General features: G+C 40.7%; 1 protein-coding gene across 9 annotated transcripts in view; it reads left to right on the forward strand.

Moving 5' to 3' along the window:
- Positions 1–24,979, forward strand: part of LOC309651345 (uncharacterized protein) — a 217,899-nt gene that overhangs the window by 27,356 nt on the left and 165,564 nt on the right. For 2 of the 9 annotated variants that reach the window (XR_014258019.1, XR_014258021.1), the window contains 2 exons: positions 18,148–18,249; positions 19,518–20,559. The exons of 2 other annotated variants lie outside the window; for them this stretch is intronic. Coding sequence is in view for 1 of the 7 variants with exons in the window: in XM_082444010.1 (XP_082300136.1) it covers positions 18,226–18,249; positions 20,573–20,647 (99 nt within the window). In the remaining 6 variants the exon portion in view is untranslated. 5 more of the 9 variants (XR_014258016.1, XR_014258028.1, XR_014258020.1 and 2 more) reach the window with 4 other exon arrangements.

Genomic DNA, 24,979 nt, shown 5'->3' on the forward strand with positions numbered 1-24,979 from the left:
TTGCCAAGGTCAGCTGGGCCCCAGAGGTCAAAATCATCAGAACACAGCAAATAAAAGATGTGGTTGATAGAAGGTTCAGGAACAATTTGCTTCCACCTCCTTCCAGGAGCCGGCGGTGTCACAGCTTCGGCTCCAGCTTCGGCCCCGAGCCTGGCTTAGCTCTTGGCCTTGTTTAGCATCCTTCCACCTCATCACCCTCATCTGGATCTGGAGCCCAGCTGGCCTATTGCTTTGCAGGTCTGTTCTGTTTTGGGTCCATAGTGATGTTTTCTTGTTTTTGAGCTCAGCTTGCATTTCTGGTTTCTGTTTTTATATTTTCTCTCTCATTACTATACGTTTCGAGAAAAAGAGTGCATCAGAGCACGAACACGCTGCACCATCTTAACCGGATGTCCAGTTCATCCTTTGTCTACCTGTTTGTTAAGGTGGGAGCTACCAGAGCAGGAATATACGCTTATGGGAAAGGCTGAATGGAGAAGGAGAAGTGGAAGGAGAAGGGATCATTGGTGCACGGGGCTTCCTGAGGGAGGGGGAAGTGATGGGTGGAGAGCACGGCGGGCGGGGGGGACTTTTGCTACAGGGAGAGATGCTCTCTGCTGTGCAAGGAGGAGGGGAGGACAGCAGATCTGGGAGCTTCTACTTTAGGGGACAGGAAGTTGGGGTGGTGCCCACATGGTGTCTATTGCCTGTCTTTATGAAGCAGGACATGAGGCCATCAGCTGAGAAGAAGAGGCGATGGGGTGAAAAGGAAGGGATATTGGCAGACAGAGAGGATTTCTAAAACAGGAGCTGGTGGCCCTTCCAATTTCTTTTTTTTTTTTTTTTGGCTGCGTTGGGTCTTCGTTGCTGTGCGTGGGCTTTCTCTAGTTGCGGCGAGTGGGCGCTACTCTTCATCGTGGTGCGTGGGCTTCTCATTGTGGTGGCTTCCCTTGTTGTGGAGCATGGGCTTTAGGTGCGCGGGCTTCAGTAGTTGTGGCACGTGGGCTCAGTAGGTGTGGCTCGCAGGCTCTAGAGTGCAGGCTCAGTAGTTGTAGTGCACGGGCTTAGTTGCTCTGTGGCATGTGGGATCTTCCTGAACCAGGGCTTGAACCCATGTCCCCTGCATTGGCAGGCAGATTCCCAACCACTGCGCCACCAGTGAAGTCCTCTTCCAGTTTCTAAAAACTACTTACATGTTGGAGCTGATTGACAAAGCGTAAATGTATTACATTTTGAGTATTTTGCAAACAAAAAGGACTTTGAATGGCTCTGTTGTTAGGCATGAGAAATATATTTCCAGTGTTATTTTGACTTTTAGTAACTCTTCGAATGACATAACCCTTTTGATTGTGCCTCAAAGAGTGGCAATGGAGGAAAATTTGTATTTCTTTTGTGAGCTTCGGTGAAAAGAAATCCACAAAATTGTGTATAAAGGTTAGGTAGCCTGAAGACTAAAGGGATTTGCTTATTTCTGGTTTTCTTGATTACTTTTGTTAGATTTTAAAATTTTATTTTGGACCACTTTATAATAGCTACAGAGTCAGTTTGCCTTGGAATGAATCCTGGCCTCTATTTATGAGCTATGTGAAACTGGGTGAGCAATTTTTTATCTTTGTGTCTCAGTTTCTTTTCCTGTAACAAGGGTAGAATAATAATATTTACTTCATGGAGCTGTTGTAAGGAACAAATTAGATGATGTATGTAAAGTGCCTAGCTCAATAAAACTTAGCTGTCCTTGTCATTTTTAATGGTTGAAAAATATCCCACTCTATAACTATCATAATTTATCTAGCCAACTGCCCATTGATAGATATTTAAATTGCTTCTAATATTTTTGCTGTAATAAACAAAATTTGGTAAATATATGAAGATGTGGAGCAATGGGATTTCTTACATACTGTTAGTGGGAGCGTAAATAGGTATCAACCCTTTAGGAAATAGTTAGACACTACTCTGTAAAGTTGAATATGAACATACCATGTGACTCACTAATTCCATGCCTAGGCATACATCCTAGAGAAACTGTCACATATCTATGCCAGGAGATTTGTGTAAGAACGTGCATAGCAGCCCTGTTCTTGGTAGCTCAATGGAAAGGACCCAAATGTCCAACAACAGTAGACTGGATAAAGGTGGCCTTGGAAGCAAATGAACTACCACTATGTGCAACCCAGGAGAAACTCACAAGCATTTGACGTTTGAGGAAAGAAGCAGGTCATATCCTAAAATTCATATGGAATCCCAAGGGACCCTGAATACTCAAAATAATCTTGAAAAAGAAGAAAAAGTTGGAGGTCTCACACATCCTGGTTTCAAAACTTACTAAAAACCTCTAGTAATCACAAAAGTTTAGTGCTGGCAGAAAGACAGACATATAGACCAATGGAATAGAATAGACAGCCAAGAAATAAACCCTTACATGTACAGTCAAATGATTGTCGACAACCATTCAATGAGAAAAGGACAGTCTCTTCAACAAATGTGATGGGAAAACTGGGTATAGACAGCAGAGAATGAAGATGGACTCTTACCTTACACCATACACAAAAATTAACTCAAAATGAATCAAAGACCTAAAACTATAAAACTAAGATCTAAAACTATAAAACTCTTCGAAGAAAACATAGGGGAAAAGCTTCTTGAACTCTGGACTTGACAAAGATTTCTTGGATATGTTACCAAAAACACAGACAAAAAATTAGATCAAAATTAAAGACTTCTGTGCATCAAAGGACAAAATTAGAAAAAAAACCAACCTACAGGGCTTCCCTGGTGGCGCAGCGGTTGAGAATCTGCCTGCCAATGCAGGGGACACGGGTTCGAGCCCCGGTCTGGGAAGATCCCACATGCCACAGAGCAACTAGGCCCGTGAGCCACAACTACTGAGCCTGCGTGTCTGGAGCTTGTGCTCCGCAACAAGAGAGGCTGCGACAGTGAGAGGCCCGCGCACCACGATGAAGAGGGGCCCCCGCTTGCCGCAACTAGAGAAAGCCCTCGCACAGAAACGAAGACCCAACACAGCCAAAAATAAATATAAATAAATAAAAATTAAAAAAAAAAACCAACCTACAGAATGGGAGAAACATTTGCAAATTATATATATGATAAGGGGTTAATATCCAGACTATGTAAAGAACTTCTGCAACACAACAACAAAAAAACAAGCAACCCGATTAAAACATGGAGAAAGTTCTTGAATAAACATTTATCCAAAAATGATACACAAATGGCAATAGGCACATGAAAAAAATGCTCAACATTATTAATCATTAGTGCAAATCAACACTAGTGAGATGCTACCTTACATCCATCAGTATGGCCACTATTAAAAAAAAAAACAGAAAATAACAAGTGTTGATAAGAATGTGGAGAGATTGGAACCTTTGTGCACTGTTGGTGGGAATGTAAAGCAGTGCTACTGCTGTGGAAGGCAGTGTGGCAGTGCCTCAAACAATTAAAACTAGAACTACCATGTGATCCAGCAATTCCTCTTTTGTATATATACTCAAAAGAATTGAAAGCAAGGACTCTAAGAGATATTTGTACATCCATGTTCATAGCAGCATTATTCACAACAGCCAAAATGTGGAAGAAACCCAAGTATCCATCAATGGATAAATAGGTAATCAAAATGCGGTATACATATATACAATGGAATGTTTTTCAGCTTTAAAAAGTAATGAGAGCAGAAGCAAGAAAAACTACAATCCTGCAGCCTGTGGACCAAAACCCACAGTTACAGAAAGATAATCAAGATGAAAAGGCAGAGGGCTATATATCAGATGAAGGAACAAGAAAAAACCCCAGAAAAACAACTAAATGAAGTGGAGATAGGCAACCTTCCAGAAAAAGAATTCAGAATAATGATAGTGAAGATGATCCAGGACCTCGGAATAAGAATGGAGGCAAAGATTGAGAAGATGCAAGAAATGATTAACAAAGACCTAGAAGAATTAAAGAACAAACAAACAGAGATGACCAATACAATAACTGAAATGAAAACTGCACTAGAAGGAATCAATAGCAGAATAACTGAGGCAGAAGAACGGATAAGTGACCTGGAAGACAGAATGGTGGAATTCACTGCTGCGGAACAGACTAAAGAAAAAAGAATGAAAAGAAATGAAGACAGCCTAAGAGACCTCTGGGACAACATTAAACGCAACAACATTCGCATTATAGGGGTCCCAGAAGGAGAAGAGAGAGAGAAAGGGCCAGAGAAAATAATTGAAGAGATTATAGTCGAAAACTTCCCTAACATGGGAAAGGAAATAGCCACCCAACTCCAGGAAGTGCAGAGAGTCCCATACAGGATAAACCCAAGGAGAAACACACCGAGACACATAGTAATCAAAATGGCAAAAATTAAAGACAAAGATAAATTATTGAAAGCAGCAAGGGAAAAACGACAAATAACATACAAGGGAACTCCCATAAGGTTAACAGCTGATTTCTCAGCAGAAACTCTACAAGCCAGAAGGGAGTGGCATGATATACTTAAAGTGATGAAAGGGAAGAACCTACAACCAAGATTACTCTACCCGGCAAGGATCTCATTCAGATTTGATGGAGAAATCAAAAGCTTTACAGACAAGCAAAAGCTAAGAGAATTCAGCACCACCAAACCAGCTGTACAACAAATGCTAAAGGAACTTCTCTAAGTGGGAAACACAAGAGAAGAAAAGGACCTACAAAAACAAACCCAAAACAATTAAGAAAATGGTCATAGGAACATACATATCGATAATTACCTTAAACGTGAATGGATTAAATGCTCCAACCAAAAGACACAAGCTTGCTGAATGGATACAAAAACAAGACCCATATATATGCTGTCTACAAGAGACCCACTTTAGACCTAGGGACACATACAGACTGAAAGTGAGGGGATGGAAAAAGATATTCCATGCAAATGGAAATCAAAAGAAAGCTGGAGTAGCTATACTCATATCAGATAAAATAGACTTTAAAGTAAAGAATGTTGGGGCTTCCCTGGTGGCGCAGTGGTTGGGAGTCCACCTGCCAATGCGGGGGACGCGGGTTCGTGCCCCGGTCCGGGAGGATCCCGCGTGCCGCGGAGCAGCTGGGCCCGTGAGCCACAACTGCTGGGCCTGCGCGTCTGGAGCCTGTGCTCCGCAGCGGGAGAGGCTGCGATGGTGAGAGGCCCGCGCACCGCAATGAAGAGTGGCCCCCGCTCGCTGCAGCTGGAGAAAGCCCTCACACAGAAACGAAGACCCAACACAGCCAAAAATAAATAAATAAATAAATAAATAAATAAATAAATTTATAAAAATACCACAGCTGTTGAATTTAGGTAAGGCTATAAAAAAAAAAAAAAAGCAGCCCTGAAGTCGGGGTTATCTTCTATAAAGTAAAGAATGTTACAAGAGACAAAGAAGGACACTACATAATGATCAAGGGATCAATCCAAGAAGAAGATATAACAATTATAAATATATATGCACCCAACATAGGAGCACCTCAATACATAAGGCAACTGCTAACAGCCATAAAAGAGGAAATTGACAGTAACACAATAATAGTGGGGGATTTTAACACCTCACTTACACCAATGGACAGATCATCCAAAATGAAAATAAATAAGGAAACAGAAGCTTTAAATGACACAATAGACCAGACAGATTTAATTGATATTTATACGACATTCCATCCAAAAACAGCAGATTACACGTTCTTCTCAAGTGCGCACGGAACATTCTCCAGGATAGATCACATCTTGGGTCACAAATCAAGCCTCAGTAAATTTAAGAAAATTGAAATCATATCAAGCATCTTTTCTGACCACAATGCTATGAGATTAGAAATGAATTACAGGGAAAAAAACGTTAAAAAGACAAACACATGGAGGCTAAACAATACGTTACTAAATAACCAAGAGATCACTGAAGAAATCAAAGAGGAAATCAAAAAATACCTAGAGACAAATGACAATGAAAACACGATGACCCAAAACCTATGGGATGCAGCAAAAGCAGTTCTAAGAGGGAAGTTTATAGCTCTACAAGCCTACCTAAAGAAACAAGAAAAATCTCAAGTAAACAATCTAACCTTACACCTAAAGAAACTAGAGAAAGAAGAACAAACAAAACCCAAAGTTAGCAGAAGGAAAGAAATCATAAAGATCAGAGCAGAAATAAATGAAATAGAAACAAAGAAAACAATAGCAAAGATCAATAAAACTAAAAGCTGGTTCTTTGAGAAGATAAACAAAGTTGATAAACCATTAGCCAGACTCATCAAGAAAAAGAGGGAGAGGACTCAAATCAATAAAATCAGAAATGAAAAAGGAGAAGTTATAACAGACACCGCAGAAATACAAAGCATCCTAAGAGACTACTACAAGCAACTTTATGCCAATAAAATGGACAACCTGGAAGAAATGGGCAAATTCTTAGAAAGGTATAACCTTCCAAGACTGAACCAGGAAGAAACAGAAAATATGAACAGACCAATCACAAGCAATGAAATTGAAACTGTGATTAAAAATCTTCCAACAAACAAAAGTCCAGGACCAGATGGCTTCCCAGGTGAATTCTATCAAACATTTAGAGAAGAGCTAACACCTATCCTTCTCAAACTCTTCCAAAAACTTGCAGAGGAAGGAACACTCCCAAACTCATTCTATGAGGCCACCATCACCCTGATACCAAAACCAGACAAAGACACTACAAAAAAAGAAAATTACAGGCCAATATCACTGATGAATATAGATGCAAAAATCCTCAACGAAATACTAGCAAACAGAATCCAACAACACATTAAAAGGATCATACACCACGATCAAGTGGGATTTATCCCAGGGATGCAAGGATTCTTCAATATACGCAAATCAATCAATGTGATACACCATATTAACAAATTGAAGAATAAAAACCATATGATCATCTCAATAGATGCAGACAAAGCTTTTGACAAAATTCAACACCGATTTATGATAAAAACTCTCCAGAAAGTGGGCATAGAGGGAACCTACCTCAACATAATAAAGGCCATATATGACAAACCCACAGCAAACATCATTCTCAATGGTGAAAAACTGAAAGCATTTCCTCTAAGATCAGGAACGAGACAAGGATGTCCACTCTCACCACTATCATTCAACATAGTTCTGGAAGTCCTAGCCACGGCAATTAGAGAAGAAAAAGAAATAAAAGGAATACAAATTGGAAAAGAAGAAGTAAAACTGTCACTGTTTGCAGATGACATGATACTACACATAGAGAATCCTAAAACTGCCACCAGAAGACTGCTAGAGCTAATTAATGAATATGGTAAAGTTGCAGGATACAAAATTAATGCACAGAAATCTCTTGCATTCCTATACACTAATGATGAAAAATCTGAAAGAGAAATTATGGAAACACTCCCATTTACCATTGCAACAAAAAGAATAAAATACCTAGGAATAAACCTACCTAGGGAGACAAAAGACCTGTATTCAGAAAACTATAAGACACTGATGAAAGAAATTAAAGATGATACCAACAGATGGAGAGATATACCATGTTCTTGGATTGGAAGAATCAACATTGTGAAAATGACTATACTACCCAAAGCAATCTACAGATTCAATGCAATCCCTATCAAATTACCAATGGCATTTTTTACGGAACTAGAACAAATCATCTTAAAATTTGTATGGAGACACAAAAGACCCCGAATAGCCAAAGCAGTCTTGAGGGAAAAAAACGGAGCTGGAGGAATCAGACTCCCTGACTTCAGACTATACTACAAAGCTACAGTAATCAAGACAATATGGTACTGGCACAAAAACAGAAACATAGATCAATGGAACAAGATAGAAAGCCCAAAGATAAACCCACACACCTATGGTCAACTAATCTATGACAAAGGAGGCAAAGATATACAATGGAGAAAAGACAGTCTCTTCAATAAGTGGTGCTGGGAAAACTGGACAGCTACATGTAAAAGAATGAAATTAGAATATTCCCTAACACCATACACAAAAATAAACTCAAAATGGATTCGAGACCTAAATGTAAGACTGGACACTATAAAACTCTTAGAGGAAAACATAGGAAGAACACTCTGACATAAATCACAGCAAGATCTTTCTGGATCCACCTCCTAGAGTAATGGAAATAAAAACAAAAATAAACAAATGGGACCTAATGAAACTTCAAAGCTTTTGCACAGCAAAGGAAACCATAAACAAGACAAAAAGACAACCCTCAGAATGGGAGAAAATATTTGCAAACGAATCAACGGACAAAGGATTAATCTCCAAAATATATAAACAGCTCGTTCAGCTCAATATTAAAGAAACAAACAACCCAATCCAAAAATGGGCAGAAGACCTAAATAGACATTTCTCCAAAGAAGACATATAGACGGCCACAAAGCACATGAAAAGGTGCTCAACATCACTAATTATTAGAGAAATGCAAATCAAAACTACAATGAGGTATCACCTCACACCAGTTAGAATGGGCATCATCAGAAAATCTACAAACAACAAATGCTGGAGAGGGTGTGGAGAAAAGGGAACCCTCTTGCACTGTTGGTGGGAATGTAAACTGATACAGCCACTATGGAGAACAATATGGAGGTTCCTTAAAAAACTAAAAATAGAATTACCATATGACCCAGCAATCCCACTACTGGGCATATACCCAGAGAAAACTGTAATTCAAAAAGACACATGCACCCGAATGTTCACTGCAGCACTATTTACAATAGCCAGGTCATGGAAGCAACCTAAATGCCCATCGACAGACGAATGGATAAAGAAGATGTGGTACATATATACAATGGAATATTACTCAGCCATAAAAAGGAACGAAATTGAGTCATTTGTTGAGACGTGGATGGATCTAGAGACTGTCATACAGATTGAAGTAAGTCAGAAAGAGAAAAACAAATATCGTATATTAACGCATGTATGTGGAACCTAGAAAAATGGTACAGATGAGCTGGTTTGCAGGGCAGAAGTTGATACACAGATGTAGAGAACGGACATATGGACACCAAGGGGGGAAAACTGCGGTGGGGTGGGGATTGTGGTGTGCTGAATTGGGCGATTGGGATTGACATGTATACACTGATGTGTATAAAAGTGATGCCTAATAAGAACCTGCAGTATAAAAAAACAAACAAACAAAACAACTAATACTAAACTTTCATTGCATTATTTGTATGGAAATATGTTAATATAAATGTTTCAGATATTACATGAAATTTCTAAAAATCTTATATGGTCTGGTATAATGTTATAAGTCATAATCCTAGTTATTACCTTAAAATGTATATCTCAGAAATAACTAATTTTCTTGTCAACTGCATTATTATGAACTTTCATCAAATTTTTAACTGTGGTCATTTTTAAGTCTTTTGTCATTTACAGACAGTTCTGTGTGTACTATGATGCTTTTGCAAATATGTTCCTATAAAAGGGTTTCATCTTTAAGAAATTCATGGAAAAGACTCTGACAAGTACAGGTTTCTGGTAACTGACTGTACTGCTGAACTGAATGAATAAGCATTTTCAGAACTCTAATGAAAAACTGATGAACTCGTAAAAGTGCTAACAAAAGATCAAGATGAAAAAAAAAATTAATTACATGGGACTGAGTGAACTGATGAGGATGAGTATAATTTTTGTGACTTTCTGTCTGAATTAAAAAAAAAAAAATCCAACAAGGACTCAGAGGCAAAGAATATACAAATCAATTTTCACTGCAAAGTAAAGGAGCTGTTACAGTGGAGGATTACTGGACTGAATGTCAATATTATGACATAGTATGAGTGTGTTTCATGTTTGGTAATTGCAATCATTGTTGCTTTTGTTGTGGTCATCCATGTACAATGCTTGGTGTCAGTCTATTTATCTCTTGTAAAAATAAAATACAGTGTGTGTGTGTGAAAAAAAAAAAGTAATGAAATTCTGATACATGCTACAGCATGGAGACCTTGAGGACATTATGCTAAGCAAAATAAACCAGTCAATAAAGGACAAATACTGCATGACTCCCCTTATTTGAGGTACCTAGATGAGTAAAATTCATAGAGACAGAAGTAGAATGGTGGTTGCTAGGAGCTTGCGGGGAGTGGGGAATGAGGAATTATTGTGTAACAGGTACAGAGTTTCACTTTGTGAGACAAAAAGAGCTCTGTGGATGGATAGTGGTGATGATAGCATAATAATGTGACTGTACTTAATGCCACAAACTGTACACTTAAATATGGTTAAGGTGGTAAATTTTATACTATGTGTATTATACCACAATTAAAAAAAAGAAGCACGTCACAAAATAATACATACAATATAATTCCACTTACATAAAATTCAAAAACAGGAAAAACTATGCTTTCATAGATGATAAAACTGCAAAAAAAAAAAAAGCAAGGAAATGATTCTTAGAAACGTCAAAATAAACGGCAGTCGTTTCTACTGGGGACAGGAGGGGATGAGGGAGGGACTTTTGGGTGCCGCCTACGTTCTGTTTCTTGGTTCGGGTTATATACGGATGTTTGCCTTATTACTCTCTTGAACTGTACAGATATTTTAGATATCATATATATTTGATATATTTCATAGTTAAGAAGGAAAAGAAAAAGTTAAAAGGACTTTACTGCTGTAGATTATTCAATCAGACAATATTGTGGAAAAAGCAACTAATGGTTTGCTGGAAACCTCGCAGCCTCCCACCAAAATAGCTCTAAGATTTCTCCTGTCCGTTGGCCCTGGTGGATTTGGAGTTGGCAGCAAGTGACACCACACAAGCTGCCGGGCATTGTGGGGGAAGGTGACAGAGCTAAAGAGACCACCAACAGACGGGGTTTCAAAGTGGATCTGGAGCTTGATTTTTCTTTCATTCCTCTTCATGACACTGCTACGTTCACAATTTTTCGGTTGTTAAAAAGCATCAGGTGGGGAGTTCCCTGGTGACCTAGTGGTTAGGGTTCAGGGCTTTCACTGCTGTGGCCTGGATTCAGAACCTGGTTGGGGAACTGAGATCCCGCAAGCTGCAAGGTGCAGCAAAAAATAAAAATAAAATAAAAATAATAAATAAATACATAAATAAATAAAAATTTAAAAAGTATCAGGTGAACTTCTTTTAACCTAAATAATTTCAGTTCAGCGTGGAAAGGAAAGATGTGCTTAACAAATATCTAAGTCAAAACTCTGCTTGAATGTGTTTCTGGTGACCAACCAGGCAGGCGTCACCAGTATTATCACCCACAGGAATTTGCTGGCCACTCACCATGTGCCTTATCTGAGATGAATGCTGTGATTTCTGGTGAAAAAAAACCTTGAAAAATATTATTCACTAGTAACCAAGCAACTTTTTGCATTCCAAGAACTTCAAATAAAATATAAACAACTTCAGATTCTCTTGAGTGTGAAAGACCAAAATAATAAATGCCATGCCCACAGCATCTAAAGAGCTGGATGCTCTCCCCTGGGGTGAGGAGTTGGGAAGCACATGGTCAACATCAAGGATTTGGAGGAGGTTATCGCCATAAAATATGATGGCTCAACAATAGAATAAGAAAGTAAATTCTGGTAGAGTCAGAGGGCGATTACTATATTGCAGCGCTAATGAATGAATTACAGCTACACATGACAACCTGGACGAACCAATGCTAAGGGGGAAACATGTCACAAAAGAATATAAACATCATGATTTTATTTAAAAGTCCATATGATGTTCATAAATAGGCAAAGCTATTTTGTATTGTTGGGAATGCATATTTGGGGGGAAATAATGAGAGCGTGACCTGCATAGGGAGGAAGGGGCAGGGGGGCGACCAGGAAATGATGGTTAGGGAGCTGCTCTCTGACAACCATCATTTGCTGTTTCTTGACTTGGGTCATTGTTACACCTGTGCTTGTGTTGAACTCTACGTCTGTATCTGTTATATGGCTCAAAGCATCAATAAAAAACATGATGGCATTTTACTCATTGTGAGAAACGTGAAGATGGAGCCCGTAATGTTTGGCTGTGGTGATTTTCCCCTTGAGCCGCCCAGACCTTTCTAAGATACTGATTTTCATGAACTAGAAAAGTCTTTTCTTTCTCTTGATCAGAGCAGGGGCACATCAATGGGGGGGAGGGGGGTTGGTTTTTCTTTCTCTTTCTATTGCTATTTCTCCTTCCTTGGCTATAAGGAGAGAATTGAGCCCAACAAGAGTCTTTTCCATCCACCTGTCAATGCAGGGGACACGGGTTCAAGCCCTGGTTCCGGGAAGATCCCACGTGCCACGGAGCAACTAAGCCCGTGCCGTGCACCACAACTACTGAGCCCGCTCATCGCAACAAAGAGTAGCTCCCCACTCACCGCAACTAGAGAAAGCCCGGGCGCAGCAACAAAGACCCAACACGGCCAAAAATAAATAAATAAAATAAATTTTTTTAAAAAGAGTCTTTTCCAGAGACGCTGATTTTTTTTTTAGAAACGTGTGTGTGCGTATGTCTGACCCGTGAAAGGATAAAATTAGACCCTTGGGGACAGCCACTGTACATAACTTAGTGCTAAAGAACAGGTCTTCTGAAGAGCAGTTGACATCTCCAGTGTGTCAGGAGTTTGTAATAAATATTCCACACAAGGAACACCTTGTTCATAGGGTCTTGGGAAAGGGGTTTGCCGGAACCTATTCTTTTTTTTTTTTTTTAAGGTTTTGTTTTTTTTAATTTATTTATTTTTGTCTGCATTGGGTCTTCGTTGCTGCGTGCAGGCTTTCTCTAGTTGCGGCAAGCAGGGGCTACTCTTTGTTACCATGCGCGGGCTTCTCATTGCAGTGGCTTCTGTTGTTGTGGAGCACAGGCTCTATGCGCGCAGGCTCAGTAGTTGTGGCGCACGGGCTTAGTTGCTCCGCGGCATGTGGGAATCTTCCTGGACCAGGGCTCGAACCCGTGTCCCCTGCATTGACAGGTGGATTCTTAACCACTGCGCCACGAAGGAAGTCCGGAACCTATTCTTGTAAACTGTTGGCAGTCTGCCTCTCTAGTGCAGAAACATTTCATTTCTGTGAACCATTTTGTACTTTAAGTGTTCAAAGTGAATCCGTAACTCACAGTAGCATCAACAAACGTGTCTCGGAAACTGTCTACGTAATAAAAGGAAAGGTGTAAGAGGAACCCATCCATGAAAAACGATCTTTTCCCGTTTTTGAGGGAGTGAGAGACAGGTGCTGCTCAGAGCAAAAGTTGTTATTAAGAGTTATTTTAAGACTTTATTTTAATGTAATTTGTTTCAGTATTTACTTAAGCCTTTGGGAGAGAGGAAAGGTATATACAATAGTATCACAGAGGGAGGCTTGATTTAAAATATGATCCCATTTTTTGACATAAGCTGTAGATCTAAGCCTTAGGTCTTGATAATATTGTGCATGAAATACATTAAAAACCCACCTCCAGAGAACTGCTAGAAATGCTAATAAAAATGGAACAACTGTTCTCTAAAATGTAGAGCTGAGTGCTCAAGAAAGCATTACCAGAGAAATATCGGGAACACGTGGCTGGAAGCAGCAGCAAAGTGTCCCTTGGAAATAGGGACTTGGGTTTAACTTTCCCGTGGGTACAAGAAACAGGGCCTTGGGCCTCCTGTGGGCAGAGGTAGGAACTGAGATCCCCACGTAAACGTGGAGCCCTTGAAAGACAGTAACCTCAGGGAAAGAGTAGATCCGGCAAATACCCACGGTCCCAGCCCACGGATGTCAGTTTATGGTCATTTCTTGGTTTGGGGGGTACCTGGACCATGACAGTGTATTTACTTTAACAGACTCTTACCCAAAGCACCATTTAATTTTCCTCTTCAGGAAGAATAAAACTACACTTAGAAGGAAAGACCAAATTACAAGAATAAATAGAAAGCAAACAAATGTATACATTTTGGCTAAATTTAAAAAGCACTAGCTATGTAAACTAACAACAACAGTAATGACTAATTTGAGGATATGTGACCAATGTTGTAGCTAAACTACTGGAAAATGTAACATATAAGGTTATAGGCATTTTAAAATGCATTTTGAAATCCTGGTGACATTTGAAAAGAGAGTAAGGATATTGGTTAACTTTTGGCTTTAAGTCAAATATGCATCATGTGTAGTAAGAGTAACTCCTAAAGAATAAAAGCAGAACCATAACTTACAAACGAGTTGAAAATAAAAGAGAGAGGTAATGAAAATTATTAATTCGCTAGGAGATGGGAAGGGAGAAATAGGAAGCAAAGTATGGAAAGTAGCATGAAAATAAGATGGTAGAAATAAATCCAATATATCAGTAGTCCTAACAAACATAAATGGATACAATATCAGTTAAAAATTGTATTTTAAAAATTTGTGCTATATTCTGTATTCAAGAGATATACTTAAATCATAACGACCTAGAAAGGTTAAAAGTAAAGAATCAAAAAAACCCGAAACCAAACATATACTATCCAAAACCAAAACAGAAGCAAAAAAGAACAAAACTTGTAAGCTATAACAATACTGGGCATCAAAGAGTTGAAGGTGAAAAGCGTTATTGGAGATCATGAAAATCGTTAAATAATGAATGAATTCACCTAAAAATATAATTCTGAAATTGTATGCACCTAATAACATAGCCTCAAATGTAAAGTGCAAATATTGACAGATGAGTGTGAGAAATAAACAAAAGCACCAGTGTAATGAGAGGTTTTTAACCACATCACTCTTTGTAATTGATAGATCAGGCAGGTAAGAGTTTAGCAAAGACATATAATGTTTTAATAACACAACAAGTGTGATCTAATTGCTATATAAAAAACCCTATGGCCCACAGAGAATAAACATAATTTTTACGTATATGTGCAAGATATTTTAGGGTCACAAAGCAAATACCAACAAATACCAAAGCATTTTTATCATATTGGCCACCATTCTCTTACCTCAATGCTATTAACTTGAAATTAATAACAAATAGACAACAAAGTTTCATATATTTTGAAATTTAAAAGAACTTCTAAAACATAGTAAATAAAAAATTATAATGGAATGATAATTGCTAATGTTAACTGAGGAATGACTGTGTGCCAGGCGCTCTTCAACGCGTCTTTCATGGATTAGCCAATTTAATGCTTGTAAAGACCCTGTGCCATAAGAACTACCATTGTCTCCATTTGCAGATAATGAAACTGAGGCACAGAGTGGTTCAATAACTTGCCCATGAGGCAGAACTGAAACGGAGCAGGACCCTACGGTCCTGGCCCCCCACCCCCAGGTCCTCAGCCCGCCTTTTGTCTGTGGGAAAACTTAAGCCGAAGAATAAGTTTAATCAGAGAAGTGAGAAAATGCAGAAACAAAGGAAAACAGTCAAAGGAGACCAAATAATAATAGTTTAGTCATAAAGCAAAGTCAAGGACCTTTAGGTCCTCCTCAAGGGCTATAGATCATATTCTGAGCCGTGTCCTGTGAGCTGTCTTATAGATACTAAACCCCACCAGGCGGAAGGAGTTAACACATGATGACCAGACTGTAGCCATGACATAAGCTGCCACAATTCCGAGAACTGGCCTCAAGGAGATAGGAACAAACCAACCCAGGAACTGAAGACTAACTGTACTGGAAACAATCAAGATGACGCTGGTCAGACCACCGATGACCAATTTCAAGATGACGGTCAGAGCTGACTGTGCCATTTCTGCATGTAGCCTCCTCCCTTCACCTATAAAAGCTCTTGCCCCCTGACTGTCAGTGGGGGGGGCGTCAGCTTTTGGAAGGAGTCCGCCCTCCCCACCAAGGCTGCGGGCATCCAAAATAAAGCAAACTTTCCTTTCCGCCAGCCTGGCCTCTGTATTGCGCTTTTGAGCAGCGAGCGGCCGGACGCCACTTTCGGTTACAGAACCATCCTCTTTATCACAACCCAAAACTGCTTCTCCACTTAGAAAATAAGTCTGTAACTGAATGATCATGAAAATAAAACATATAGAAACATGCAGGGTCCATCAAAAGTGGTAGTGACTGAGATATTTATAATCTTAAATGCCATAGCTTAGCAAAAAAAAAAAAAAAAAAGACTGGAAAAAGAATGAGATATACACTCAGCAGAATGAACCCGAAAATAGGAGAGACAAGGAATTAATAGAAATCATAAATTAATAAAATAGAAAACAAAGAAACAATAAAGAAGATTATAAACACCAAAGCTAATTCACTGCAATAAAATGGTAAGGCCTGCAAGCAAGATGGAGCAGGAAGAAAATGAGATTAGGCACAGACACCACACACAATGCACTAAGACTAAATAAGACAACTTGCCAAGGGGGAGCAGAGATTTTGAAAACCAGAGAGTGCTATTCACAGCTTAATGCTAATGCTGGGAACACATAAAATGGACAATTTCCCCAAATAAATATAACTTATCAAAAGGGACTGGAAAAGGAACAGAAAAGCTGAATATCAAAAGTCATGGAAGAATTTTATCAGTAGTTAAAAATCAACCAAAAAACCTAACCCCAGAAGTGTTAAGTGTATAACAAATGATTATCTGGATGATATAAGAACTCTGAAATAGCAAATGAGGAAATGCTTCCCAACTCAGACCAGAATAGTGGAAGAAAGGAAAGTTACAAAGGCTCTCATCTGCAAACATTGTTACAAAAATCCTAAGTAAATTTTGGCAAACTGAGCTTTGGCAATATAGAAATAAAAGAATATATCATGAACAAATTGGGTTAATTGCAGAGTGCAAAGATGGTTTAAAATTAGAAAATTGCTTTTATGTTATTTGTCACATTAACAGATTAAAAGAGGAAAAAACGGGAGCATCTTGGAAAACACAGATATAGCACTTGATAAAATTCAACATCAATTCATGATAACACTTTGTTTTTATTAAAACAGGAATAGAAAAGAACTTGCTTGACCTTTTTTTTTTTTTTTTTCCCCAGAAAATTAAAATCTGAAGCCAATTTAGCAGAATAGTGGGCCCAGGTGTTTGTAGTGTAATTCTCTGAACTTGGTTTTTTGTTTGTTTCGTTTTGGTTTTGGATCATCTAGATTTTAAATGAAAAAATAATTGAAATAACAGAGGAAATGATGGCATAGAACATTTATAAAATAGAGACACTGATGAAACAAGAGAAAACAAATGATCACTAAAAAAATAAATAAGAGGACCATTATAGACACCACATTTTAGATGTTGTGTTAGTCCGTTCAGGCTGCTTTAACAAAATACCACCAAGCAGGTGGCTTATAAACAACAGAAATTTGTCACTCACAGTTCCGGAGGCTGCAAGTCCAAGATCAAGACGCTGGTAGATTCAGTGCTGGTGAGGGGGGGTGATCTGCTTCCCGGTTCATAGGCAGCTGTCTTTTCACTGTGTTCTCACGTGGCGGAAGGGGGTAAGGGACCTTTCTGGGGTCTCTTGTAGAAGAGCGCTAATCCCGTTCACGAGGGCTCTGCCTCTCCCAAAAGCGCCACCTCCTAATACGGTTACATTGGGCGTCCGGTTTCAACAGATGAATTTTGGAGGGACATAAACATTCAGTCTGTGGCACATGGTTAGACAATAAAAATAAAGGGTTCAGAGAATTGGGAAATAGAAAAGAAGAGGTGAAAACTTACAAGACAGAAAAAGAAGGGCTAGTGAGAACAACAGAAGTTCATGTAGATGAAAAGTAGAAGGAAACAAAATGGCAATTCGAATCTAGTAAAATAGGTTTGTGGGAACAAGGAGTGTTAATTAAAAAAAAAAAAAAAATAAGAGGAAGAAGAGGAGGAGAGGAAGGGAAAAAATATACCACTCACCCTGTTAATATATTAGGCAGAACACTTCCTTTCGGGACTCAGGGTTTCTCACCGCACCTGGGCTGGAGAGCTAACGTCACACTGTGCTCCTGCTGTGGCCTTTTTGTGGGACCAGAGAGCTGTCAGCCGGGCACGTCTCTAATTGAGGTGCAGGCAGCCAACGGCTGGTTGTAATGGGGGCAAAAGAACAGGTGCACTGTCCTCCAAATATCACATGCATGGCACAACGTTGGAAATTTACTTTGGCTTAAAAAGTAATGTCTATGAAAATGCTTCAGCAATTTTAATATGCTATATAAGGGGCATTAGAATTATCGAAGATAAGGATGAGAAGAGCTTTATTTTAGTTTGTAATAACACCTTGGCAGGCATTAGGACATAGTAGCCTTTATTTGTGCCTTCTTTCCAGAATCTTTCCTGAGTGCCTGCTAGAGACACATCTCTGCCCTCATGGAGCTGGCAGTGTTTTAGGGGCGACCTGGTACTCATGTATAACATCAGGCAGACAGAGGTGAGTGCCACGAGAGGAATAGCCTCGTCCTATAGGGGTAGAGCTTGGTAAGCTGTGGGGATCAGGAAGGCTCCAAGGAGGAAGTGGCATCCACGAGGACCGTGAAGGACAGGGGACATTTGAACATGAAAAGATGGAGAGAAGGCTCAGACAAACAAAGTAGTTCTCTTTCCTTTCATGTAACATTGGATAATTTGCAGTCACCCATCCCTGCCTTGAGAAACACAGACATAGGTCAGGCGCATTTGGGTTAGGAAAGGGGAGGTGAACGTCTGGCGTGGAGAGCACTTAGGATGAGCTGGAGGATCAAGGAGTTTGCAGGTATCCAGCTAAGTACCTGGACTTGGGACAGTCTTGGAATTCCAAGTCTCAGATGCCCACAGGCCTTTCTTCTCATGCAGCCTCTGGCGGTGTCTAAAGAGGAAACAGTAAGGAACGGTGCCTTGTCCAGCCCCTGCCCTCCAGGCACAGGGGAACGCCAATGGGGTGGTCTTGGATCTCCTCGCGGCTCCCCTGTTCAAAGGAATTAATCTAATCATACAAAGCTCCCCCCCATAGCCAAAAGCAAGTGCACTCACTTGTGAATAATTTGAGAAGGCAAGTTGAAATCATTTACCACATTACTTCAGAATAGCTCATAATACAGAGACTCCTGTATTTAAATCATCAGAATTATAATATCCTCCCACTTTCTCACTTATGATGACCATTTTGAGCATTTGTGTTTCCTAGAGGGCTGGGATAACCGTGGTCAATGCCAGACAGGAATTTCCCCTGCCGGGTTCATAGCCATTTCCACTGGGAGTTTGCCCTGAGGAACAGATTTCTCTACAGGAATCAATGCTAAAGGACAGATAATAAATAATGAACATGTTCTTTAGAGATGTTTGTAAAATATTATACACGCCAAGTTGTATAAAGGTGTCGATAGGTATGAAATACATTAAAATCTTTGGTGGCTGATGGTCCAGACCTTGTTGCATAAAGTCCTGGGACTAGCAACCTAGCACCTCTGCCCTATCCTGAACCCATATCCCAAGACAGTTAGTACGAAGATTAGCTTTTGAAAAGTCCTGGTTTAGATAACCTTGAGAGGAAGCTCTCAGTCACCCTGCCCAAACCCCCATGAGGTTCCCCAGTGGGAGGAAAGCCGAGCATTACTAATATTTTATTTACTCTAATATTAATGTTATCCAACAGGTCAGATAACATTCTAATTATTTCCCATCAATATCCATGATCCCACTAGTTACACTGTTTTTCTTTAGTTCTCAGGAAGAATCGTGAGGAAATTCAGTCTATTTAAATCCAAATTAAGCTCTGGTTTGCAATATTCACACTATGAAACCATATTAAAAGTCACCACACCACTTCTGATTGCATGATTATTAAAAGTAAAATACTAACCCTAAAAAGGCCTCAGCTTGTCGTGTCTTGTTTTCCCCATACAAGGTCTTATTCATTAAATGGCTGAATGTTTGTGAATAAATATCATTCCTATTTTTAAGATCCAAAGACAGATAATTAATGAACTATATTGATAATTACAGAATTTTAATATTTATAGACGTCTGTCACTTTACTTTTTTTTTAAATTTTTATTTATTTATTTATTTATTTTTGGCTGCATTGTGTCTTCATCACTGCGTGAGGGCTTTTCTCCAGTTGCAGCACATGGGCTTCTCATTGCAGTGGCTTCTCTTGTTGCGGAGCACAGGCTCTAGGAGCGTGGGCTTCAGTAGTTGTGGCACGCAGGCTCAGTAGTTGTGGCTCACGGGCTCTAGAGCGCAGGCTCAGTAGTTGTGGCGCACGGGCTTAGTTACTCCGTGGCATGTGGGATCTTCCCAGACCAGGGCTCGAATCCGTGTCCCCTGCATTGGCAGGCAGATTCTTAACCACTGCGCCACCAGGGAAGCCCTGTCAGTTTACATTTTAAGATAGTCTTACCATATGTGCTGCTCCCTTTTAATTCCAGTAATTAAAGTTTATGAACATATACTGTGAAAATGTAGCTGTAACATTGTCAAATGGATTATTAGGAGGCTTTCTTACTGATAAGCTATTTTTTTAAAGGGAAATTATTACAAAGATGAAACTTATCCTAGAATTTCATTCCTCTTTTGTTAAAAAATTTTGTTGTGCACTTTTCAAGTCTCTTAAATTCAGCCCCGAAATATACCCTACAACCCTGGGTATGTGACTGTACTTAGGTTATATCTATATTGGTGTCATTATTTAATATGTGAAATGGACCAGTAATTTACCAGAACTTCTGCCTAATAAGGAAAACTTATATTCTTTTTAATCTTCCCTAACTTTTCAGGTTTCTCCTGCAGCAGCTCTGAAGACACTGCACAGGTTGAGAAATGCCTTTCTCGCTTCTTTCACTCGCCACTCGGTACAGCTTCCAAATTGATTATGGTATAGTTGATGTGGGTGAAGTTGTTTTTCACTTTTTGCACTTGCCTTAAATATCACCCCAGATCGGGTTTGATTTTCCACATCCAGGTTGGATTTGAATCAGCCCTTAGGCATTAAAAATAGTAGACACATTTTTATTTAAGTTTTAGCAACAAAGACAACAATTCCCCAACTATTCTCGGAAAGCCTATCTCTTGATGTCAGTTCAGGAAAGGAGTCCATCAGTTGAGACACTGAACATGCACACAGGCAGTGGCCTGACCACATTTGAACACAGAACGTTGATCCACAAACCTGCAGCAACTAGCCCAGGAATTCGGCCTGCTCTAAGTCGGACTTACAGGAAGTCAGGCTACTCTCTGGTAGCAGTGCAGGAAACCAAACAGTAACCTCTGTACCAATCAGTTCAAAGTGGCCAGGACTTGAATAATAACTGACAGCTTCTTAATTTTGTCCCTGCTTCCGTCTTAGCACCAACCAGAGAAAGCCATACATACACCCCTAACTGATCACATAGGATGGCCCGCTTCTAGTTACTCCATCTACAACTTCCTCGGGCCAGCAGCCTCCAATCAGCACACACCTGAAGCCTTCCTTTCTTTCCTCTATGAAGCTTTCCCACTCCTCTGCTGCCTTTGGTCTCTGCCAAAACACAGGTGCTGACTCCCGTGTTATAGCAAGCTCTGGATATATCACCTTTGCTTGATCTCATTTGGTTGGTCTTCATTTATTTCTGCACAGTCAGGACATTAAGTTTATCTTGAGTGTCTGCTATAAATGCACATTCTGGTGGAGAACATCTAGGACCTGAACCCAAGAGAGCAGATGAGCTAATTGGGAAGCTAATACAGCAAAACAACAACATGTAAAACTGAACAGTTTTTGACGTAGTAGTATAAATTGATGAGGCTGATTACCATAAACTGTGACTGATTTTTGCTACACCATGAACTCCTTTAGGGAGAACACCATGACTATACTGTTTCACAAAATTCTCAGACTGGCTTGAACAGAAATGGGAAATTCCTCTTTCACATGCCCGAGATGTCCCGTTGGACATGGCTTCCGGGTTGGTCTGACAGAGAGAAGAAACAGTGTCAGCAGGATTCTCCTCTCCACCATGCGTCCCCTAGGCTGGCTCCTTGCTCAGGTTTTATGGTGGCAACTCCTGGGCCCACTTCCCAGAAGCTCTGGGCTTCTGCATCCGTGTTGCAAGATGCTGCAGGGAAAGGCAAGCTTCACACGTTTGCACCCAAACTTGATAAAGAGTGTAAGCCTCTCCTTCCCAGAAGCCTCAGCCAGTGTCTTCACGTCCTCCTGGGTCCTCTTGGGTTAAATCCCCACCTCTGAAGCAAGGAAGATGGGAAGTGGTGATTGGCGTGAGCCTGTGTGAACTCACTCTTGCAATCAGAGGTGGATGGGATCAGTGTCATACAAATCTCATAAATAGACGAGCAGAAGTGGTTTTGCAAAGGAGGCTGGGAGTAATGCTTCCCAATGAGAGAACATGGAGACTAGTTACGAAACATCATATTTTCTCTACTTGCATAACTTGCATTCATTTACCCAACAAAGTATTCTGAGCTGTACCTACTTGTGCTTCCAGACAATGTGCTGTGTTTTGGGGATTCAGACATAAGATACACTGGCCCTACCATTGAGGAACTTATCATAACGGAGTGGAGGCGGAAAAATAAGTATTTAAATGTAATAGTGTAATAAGCTCTGATAAGAGATGCAGAGGGTTCCATGGGAACGACCCCTTTAAGGTAGCAGTGAACAGGAGGAGAAAAAGAAAGATGGAGGTGGGGGGAGGAGCGAGATGAGGAAAAGCTTTCCAAAGGGGGTGGAGCCTGAGCTGAGTCTTTACCACCTGTGGTCATGAGCCTTACCTGTGAGGGAGCATCTTCAAATGCACAGAAACCTAAGACTGCACGGCCCATCTGGGGAATTTAAGTAGGTCAACACGACTGCAGAGTTTGGTGAAGAAGGGGGAATGTTTTGAAAGCTGAGTGAATAAGCAGGATCCTGACCGTAAAAGGCCTTAAATACCCAAAGAAGAAGATTGGATATTATTCTGAAGGCAGAAGGAAGCCACTGAAGGATTTCAAGCAGATTTATGTTTTAGAAAAATGACTCTGAAGAATAGATTGGGGATATGTCTTTGGGAGGTGGAGGATGGGAGAGAAGCAATGCAAAAGGCAGGAAACAAGTTGGAATCTGTCGCAGTCAGACATGAGGAGGACCTGAAATGAGGGAGGAGAAAGAGAGATTGAGTCAAAGGGACAAACGTAAGAAGCAATGAAGGAGAAGGAACAGCAGGATGGGTTGGGTGTCTATTGCCATCTATCCAACCATCCCAGAAGATTATAGCTGAAATCAAGTTGACTGATGTGTTTCTTTTTGGTAGTTTGGGCAGGGCTGGGAGGGAACTGCTCATCTATGTTCTACTTGGCCTTAGCTACGGTTCCTTGATGGAGGTTGGAGGATTCACTTCCAAGGTGGCTCATGGAACATCAGTGCATATGGTTGATGAGTTAGTTAGTGCTGGCTGTCAGCCGGGTTGAGAGGGTGAATGTAAAATCAAGCTACCAACATTTCTAGCTTAAGTTAAACCTGGGATGACGCAGCCTTCTGTTCTTTTCTATATGTGCCCACACCCACACCATTTCCTCTAACTCTAAGCTCTGCCATGTTCTGGTGCATCCCTTGACCTATGGCCCAGAGAATCCCCACTGCAGTGGCCACTCTGTCCTCACTTGAAACGTCCCAGATCTGGAACCAACCTGATTCCTGGCAGGTGGGAATCTAAGGAGTCCTAGCCTGGTCTCTAGATAGTCTAGCATCTTAAGACCTTTCCATTCATCCCGCCATCCATTCAAAAAATATTTCTACTTGTCTTCATGTTGCCTAGTCATGTATTCGGTAAGACCTTGCCATGCTGACTTTTTATTTGGTTTATTCATTAGATTCTTGCCTTATACCTTATGACTAAGGCCAACCTTGTACCCACTTTCTTGTTTCAAATTTCCTGAGTCTTTTTCTTCTGCCTGGTATTCCAGTTCCTCTGGAAACCAAACCCTACTTGTTCTTGTCACCTTGGGGTGGAGGGAAGTTCAAGTCCCGATCCTTAAGCTCTCCGGGTCTCAATTATGTCATGTGACCTTTAAGGTCCTCGTGTGAATCACTGACCACGTGCTGTTTCTGAACTTTTGGCCCCTGCCCAGTTCCCCCCGGTGCTCGGCTGTCCTGGCTGTTTCCTTTTTCTGTTAGCTCTGGCAGAAGTTACTCCAGTTCTCGGCTCCTTGCGGTTTGGCCTGGTTCCTTGGCTTATCCCGGATTCCTGCTTTCTGCAGAAGGAAGACATTTCCCATCCAGCCCCCAGCGGGGCCAAGTGGATGCGGGTGTGGTTTCTGCTCTTGAGGCATGTTTAACACAGAGAAAGAAACAGACAGTAAATCCTTAGCTACAGTGCTAGGTAGACAGAGCTGGGAGGGTGAGGTCTCAGGGTCGCAGAGGAGGATCTCATGGGACCATCAAGGATGGGGTGGCCTAAGTCAACGGGGGACTTTTCTACCTGTTGTCAGAAATAGATGGCTTTGTTTCAGGAACTGTGGTGTCTGCTGTCTTCCTGGAGTTTGTATTCGTCTTCCCTCACCGTTGCTTTTTAGAGTGTCTCTTCTCTTTTTAGTCGGAGCCGTGTCTCCAGTTCCTATCTTATTGGCTAAACGCAGACAAACGTGTCCTGAGCTCTGTCCAGAACAGACTCACTAGTCACCAGCTTTCCCGCAATGTTGGCACGTTGCTGAGTTCACAGACTCACACAGCTCAGCTGGGAGGTGGCAGCGGGGAGCCAGGATTGAAGCTGGGGCAGCCTCAGGGTGGCAGTTTTAACCAGAAGGGGTCTTACTGAAGGCGGCCAAGGGGGTTCCATGCCAGGTGAGCTAGTGTGACAAATCTGAGGAGTTAGGAGAGGACAGAGATGTCAGAATAAATAGCAAAGTCCGTGACCAAGAAATTTGAAGGTGGGCTTGGGCAAGGGAAGAGAAGTAGCTCTCCAATGACACAGTGAATGGAGGCTATACCATAAGCCCTTGTTCTATATTTGCTCATTGAGGACGGAGCTGCCCTCTGCAGAGCGAAGTGTGGAAACGTCTGCATAGGCTTCAGGGATAGGGCAGTGACTTCAAGAGGTTTGGCTTAAATACTGACCCCTCTGCATTAACGCTTTTCAATGTATGTTTTCTGCTTTCCAACATACACTGAAGCCCCGTGAAGGAAGCACCAGTCCCATCTCTTATATTCCAAC

The sequence above is a fragment of the Balaenoptera physalus genome, assembly GCF_965194825.1.
Source record: "Balaenoptera physalus genome assembly, chromosome: 21".
Classification (NCBI taxonomy): Eukaryota; Metazoa; Chordata; class Mammalia; order Artiodactyla; family Balaenopteridae; genus Balaenoptera; species Balaenoptera physalus.